This window comes from Cervus elaphus, chromosome 9 (genome assembly GCF_910594005.1).
Source record: "Cervus elaphus chromosome 9, mCerEla1.1, whole genome shotgun sequence".
Lineage (NCBI taxonomy): Eukaryota > Metazoa > Chordata > Mammalia > Artiodactyla > Cervidae > Cervus > Cervus elaphus.
Window position 1 is genome coordinate 100,633,386 of NC_057823.1, and position 6,692 is coordinate 100,640,077.

The window sequence follows — 6,692 nt, forward strand, 5'->3', positions numbered from 1 at the left end:
CCTGGGAAATAAATCACATGCTAGGTCCCATGCCCCTATGTAGGGAAGAAAATAATAACCCTTTCTGTTCTTAACGAGGGATACAGATTCTGAGACAATAATTTCTATTTGAAAAACACCTAGCAAATGGATGAAAGCCAGCAAAGATGAAAAGACAATGTACTTCCCCAGGTATAAAATTTTTTTCTGAAAAGAAAGAAGGTAAGAGAATACCAGGATTTGAAATGTATTTTTATGTGAAAATGCAATTTCTTACTGTTTATTTCCCATAGGCAAAAATACAAGTTATTTGGGACATAGGTATGGGGAGGATGACTTTCCAAGAGAAAATTAAACTTTCTTTCCTCCCATGGATTAAATGTTGTATTATCAAAAACAGCCCACCTGGACAAAAAGTTTTTGTGCTGCTAGCATGGTACTGGGGCTGCTATAACGGTACTAGGGTTCTGAGAAGAGCTGGGAAGGAAGGCAGCCCAGACACCACCGCTGACCTGAGGCCCGGCTTTCCTCAACCGATCTATATGCACATGGGTGAACAGAAATGTTATTTTGCCTATACTAAGAAACTTAACTTGTCAAATATGTGTACCTTCACACAGAGGAGCAATGTCCTAGTTTTCCCATCTTCATCTCAAAGATGAATATTCATTGGAAGGATTGATGCTGAAGCTGAAGTTCCAATACTTTGGCCACCTGATGTGAAGAGCTAACTCATTGGAAAAGACCCTGATGCTGGGAAAGATTGAAGGCAGAAGGAGAAGGGGACGACAGAGGATGAGATGGTTGGATGGCATCACCAACTCAATGGACATGAGTTTGAGCAAACTCTGGGAGACAGTGAAGGACAGGGAAGCCTGGCGTGCTTCAGTCCATGGGGTTGCAAAGAGTCAGACACAACTTAGCAACTGAACAACAGCAATCATACTCAAATAGGATTCTCCCTTCATGTTGCTTCATGACATTAACAAGTATAAAGGAAACAGGAGGTAGGAAAGGGGTACTCTTTTTCTTGTGCTTTGGTACCAGACTGGGCACTGCCTCAAAGAAGGAAAAAGTCAACACTCATCAAAATAAATGATTCTAGTACTTTTGCTTCTACTCAAAATACAAAGAGCCAAACTGAATGTTACCCCCACTCTACCAATGACAATAACCAAAAGAAAAAAGCAAAAAGAAAACTAGAAATATTATTTTAAAAATTATCACTTTTTTGTGCCTATCAGAGAACTATATTTGCAAAGCAATCAGGTGAAATGACTCCAAGGATAACATACCTGGGAAGAAGGATGAGACTGACAAACTGTTTCACCTTTGTCAGAGTTAGAACCACTGATGCAAGAATGTGGCCACCTCTATAGATCCCTTTGAAATGTGGTATCAGTCCAGTTCAGTCGCTCAGTAGTGTCCGGCTCTTTGCGACCCCATGGACTGCAGCACACCAGGCCGCCCTGTCCATCACCAACTCCCGGAGTTTACTCAAACTTGTGTCCATTGAGTGGGTGATGCCATCCAACCATCTCCCCCTCTGTCTGTTAAGAAAAAGAGGGTGAAGAGCCTCAAGGATAATGTTTACTTATGACACGTGCCATCCTGTAAACTTTCTTCCCTCTCCTGTGGTCTTGATTCCTGTGCTTTGAGTGGTAAATGTGAACCATAAACCCTGAAATATCAAAGTCCTAAAAGAACCCAATAAGAACTACACAATGGAAACTTTCTCCATACTTCTTACTGATTTGATGTTTTGGTCACAGGTTAGTTGAGAGAGTGAAAATGAAGTGGAAAGGGTTGGATAAAGTAATGAAATGTAGGTAAAGACAGCTCCTGAATGGCAATATCAGCTTTCAGATTTATGTGAAGTATCAGCTTTCAGAATGTTACTTGTCCTTACATTTAATACTAAAAATGAAGTTGATGCTTACACTATCACATAAAAACATACCATCAACACTCTGAGTGTTGAAAACAGTGAATATATCCTTTAGAACTCAACTGATCAACTGCCTTCACCCAGTCGCTTTATTTCTTTTTCCCTCCTTCTTTCCCTTTCTCCCTCTCAACTTGTTCTGGATCATTTTTCATTTGATATCAGTCATCTTTAGAGACAGTTCTAGACATCTAGCTCCAGAAACTTCAAGAGACTCACGAACTGTTTCACCTTTGATATGGTAATCTCCACACAAATTACCATAAGAGTTGTCGAATTTACCTTTATTTGATTAAAATTCCCAGGTAATGTTGGTTAAGGAGCTTTCTACTTTCCCTCTCTAATAAAAGGAGTAGAATAGATCCCAAGCTAGTCACAAGGGGAATTCTAAAACTCTTCAGTGAAACTAAAATTAAAGCATAATAATCTTTTCCTTGTGTCAATGAGCTTTGAGGTTAACTATTAGACCTTTCTCATCAGTCTTTATTTTGAGAATAAATACCATTTTATTTTCCATCCTTCATAACTTTTAAAAGTTGTACAATTTTGACTTAAGGTATTTTTTTGAACTTCTACTTTTTTCACATAATATCTTGGTGTTCTGTCTCCTAATATTTCTCATTTGATTCCAAAAACCACTTCTATGACTTTCAAGTGTGTCGTAATGGTAAATTATAAAAATAATAGCACAAGTTAGAGCTATTCAAATAGAACATTAAAAGTTGTTACTGTGCAAGTGACAGACGGGTTTCTTCTTAGATAGGAACATTTTTAACTAGTGATTTGAAAGTTCTTTTCCAAAAATGAAGAACATGTTTTCATTATAGGCTTTTGGTTTACAAACAGATTTCCAAAAAAGGAAATCTGTCCATGAGTTTGTACAGAGAATTGTACATTTGGACACAGTCCATTTCACATTTCTGTGTGATTTTTTTTTCATAACTTTTATTACATGGCAAATTAAGTACAACCTGTATAAATTTAAAAATAATCAAAAATATTTTAAAAAAAACCAAACCATTCTGCTCTTCATAACCCTCAAATTTTGAACTAGGTTACATGATAAGTAAATATAAAAATCTTTAAATTAAGATAACAATGTGATGGAACTAAATATGCAGCACGGTATTCAAATAAAATATATTTAAGCTAATATATTTTAACAGAAAATAGTTATTATAATAAATGGAAAACATGCATCTAAAATCAGAGACCTAGGTCAGTATCTATCTTCCTTACTTATAAACATTGTCTTTGACAAGTCATTTAAATTCTCTTAACCCAAGAATCTTTATTTATAAAATGAGATTCTTTCTATACTACTTGTTTCATATGGTTGTTGTGAAAGTCAGAGGTGACAATACAAATTAAAATGAATTATAGCTATAAAATATATAAATTGTAAATTTAAAAATAAATATTAAAATACAATGTTTAAGTAATTTAAATTTAAAAATATAAAAAGAAAATGTTAAAAAGATTACCACAATTCTTTCTTCAATGTCTGCTACCAGGATTTACTTCTAGTTTAAAATAAAGCCTCATTATTTACCACACTAAGATCTTAAAGGGTAAACTGCTTTGTTAGGTTATGTTTCCATTTCTAGAGTCTAGGATAACTTGTTGAATTTTCGAAACTGAAAAGAAGGAGGGAGCCAAAAAAAACTGTAATTTGTTGCCTGCCTACTCTCTATCAATCACTGTGCTAGGTATTTAGCATTTGACTCAGTTTTTCAGATATACTGGCTCAGGAAAGTTAAGCCTTTTGTTTAAAATATCACATGAACCAGGAGGAAGTATTTCTGCATGTGATCTAATTTCAAGGTTTCTTGACAAGAGGCTCTTTTGTCCCTGGGCTTCACTTGACAATGTCTAGAGACATTTTTGTCTGTCACAACTCAAGGTGAGGAGCAGGATTCTGCTGAATATCCCACCATGCCCAGGAATAGCTTCCACAACAAAGAAGTATCAAGCTCTAAATGTCAATAGTGCCGAGATTAAAATGTCTTGGTCAGATTTCAAAGCTCATGCTCACTCTACCATGTAATGTTGAAAATAAAAGCTATTTCCATGTTTATTCCACAACAGTGAGCTGTCACAGATGTACCAGGTTCAATCTTAGATGTATTCTTTCTATGTTTTGAGTCTGTTTGGGAAGCTCCATTTTAAGATCCCACTAAATTATCTTTTTATCCAAGCAGCAAAGAAGGTTTCTGGAAATTGTTCCTGCTAATCAGTCCAAGGAAAATGACTCGAGGTCAGAGAGCAAGGATGATTTTGAGAAAGGCTGGAGGCCTGTTACTCAAATCACATCCTGGCTTTTTCTCCCTCGCCCCCACCAAACAGCACCGTGTCCTAGTGAGAGAGGAACGCAAGCAAACACTAAAGGAGCTTTCCATGAACCTTTAGGGCACTGACTGACTTTATATGACTTTGATCATCAGGTTCCAGCTCTACTCCGTTCATTGTCACTTCCCAAAGAGTTCATGCTACCATTTCAGTTTGACCACATAAATCTCCATTAAAACAAGCATCTCGGGGACTTCCCTGTAGGTCCAGTGGTTAAGATTTTGCCTTCCATGCACAGGGTACGGGTTTGATCCCTGTTCGGAGAGCTAAGATCCCATGTGCCTCATAGCCAAAAAACTGAAACATAAAACAGAAGCAATATTGTAACGAATTCAATAAAGTCTTTAAAAATGGACCACATTGAAAAAATTACTTAGCACAGAGATCCTGGTACATAAGAAGCATGCAGAAAATATTAGTTAACATTATAAAAAAAAAATCAAAACCAAACATCTCATTGTTTTTGTATATATGTTTCTCCACTAAACCAAAAGGATCTTGAGGGCACAGTACTTAGCACTTTGGAGAATTAAATTAATGTTTGATTAGCAATTAATTAATTAACTAATTAAAAGTGAATGCTGCATGACGCAAATGACTAAACCAGTGGAAACTATTAGTAATAGTTAAGAAAATCTTTAAAGGAGCATGGAGCATATTACTGGGGTGAAGATAAAACCAGAGAAATATTGTCCTTGGATTGATTTACCCTGGGAAAGCTGTGAAGAAAACAAAAGAACATTGATTCCATGAACAGAAAATTTTATAAGAACCATTTTTAGCTAGAAATATTAGACCAGCTATGGTTCTACAAATAACATGTTAGCCGTTAATATCTGCATATATCTAGATTTTCAATTGCATTACTGAGTTGGATAGCACTGCCTTATCAAGGAAACTGACAGAGATGATCTCCTTTCTGCTGATACTGTTTTATTGATCTTTGACTTGTCTTCAAGGTCATTTGAGTCATCCTTTATGCAAAGATACAACTGTATGATCATGCAGTCATATTTTAAATAGCCAGTGATGTTTAAAGTATCTATGGAGGAAAAAAAATGATTTGCCCCCTTAAGGATGTAAATCTGGACATCACTACTGAAAACAGTAGGTGACAGACTTAAAGGATATGTCCTTTTCACTGTGCAAGACTTGGTAGAAGGTCATTGCAACAACACCAGTGCTATTCATTAGCACAACTGCGCCCTAAAGGGAAGAGGAAGTCCAAGAGGGAAGTTCTGCCCATGGCTTAACTTTTGTGGTGGTGGGTGTTCTGATTACAAAATTTTTTAAGTATAAAAGAGTGTCAAAAAGAAATAATAAATGATTCCTTACAAATTCTTTTTTAACTTTAGCCAGAAATGAGACCTTTTAAGTTTCTAAGTCTCTAAGAAACAAAAGTTATAAAGCAGTGCTGTCCAATAGAAACAAAATCTCAGCACATGTGTAATTAAAAATTTTCTAGTCGAGAGGGAGGGGACATATGTGTACCTATGGCCGGTTCATGCTGATGTTTAGCAGAAACGAAGAAAATTCTGTAAAGCAACTATCCTTAAATTAAAAATAAAAACTTTTAAAAGATGTGTAAAAGAAAAGTACAAAAAAGAATTTTCTAGTACCACCATAAAAAATAAAAAAGAGTGAAATTCATTTGAATTATATATTTCCTTTAGCCAAATATAGGCTTCCCTGGCGGCTCAGAGGTTAAAGCGTCTGCCTGCAATGCAGGAGACTGGGCTTCAATCTCTGGGTCAGGAAGATCCCCTGGAGAAGGAAATGGCAACCCACTCCAATATTCTTGCCTGGAGAATCCCATGGACGGAGGAGCTTGGTAGGCTACAGTCCACGGGGTCGCAGAGTCGGACACGACTGAGCGACTTCACTTTCACTTTAACCAAATATGCCCCAAATACTGTCATTTCAGCATGTAATCAATCTTTTTAAAACATTAACTATAATAAGATAATTTACATTCTTTTATTCCTACTAAGTCTTCAGTATTTAGTGTGTATTTTACACTTGGAGCACATCTCAGTTTGTACTGGTCACATTTCAAGCGCCCAGTAGCCACATGTGGCTGGTGGCTGCTATACGGGGGAGTGCAGTTATAGAGGTTCATTCTTAGTTTGAAAAAGTTAAGTCTGTAAGTTATTTTAGGGCTAGAATTTAAATCACAGAATTAACAATAATTTTTTTTTAGTTATTCATTATTTAACTGCTGCTCTTGTGTTCTTTTATAATTTAACATAAAATGAGGCTTTTTCCATTTTTATAAACAAATTTGCTTTTTTAAAGTCAAGGTAAATTACTTAGTTTTGTCTTTTTTTAATCTCAGTCTGTATTTTTTAAATATAGTTTATGTTTTTTTTAATCTCAGACTGACTATAGCTGTCAGTCTCCAGGCGAGAATACTAGACTG

General features: G+C 35.9%; 1 protein-coding gene across 1 annotated transcript in view; it reads right to left on the reverse strand.

Moving 5' to 3' along the window:
• Nucleotides 1-6,392, reverse strand: part of LOC122700830 (solute carrier organic anion transporter family member 6A1-like) — a 116,536-nt gene extending 110,144 nt beyond the window's left edge. Inside the window, exons 1-2 of the mRNA XM_043913860.1 lie at nt 6,245-6,392; nt 440-517 (exon numbers count right to left, since the gene is read on the reverse strand). Of these exons, the coding sequence (XP_043769795.1) occupies nt 440-517; nt 6,245-6,392 (226 nt within the window). The remainder of the gene's footprint in view (nt 1-439; nt 518-6,244) is intronic.
• Between the last annotated feature and the right edge of the window lie 300 nt (nt 6,393-6,692).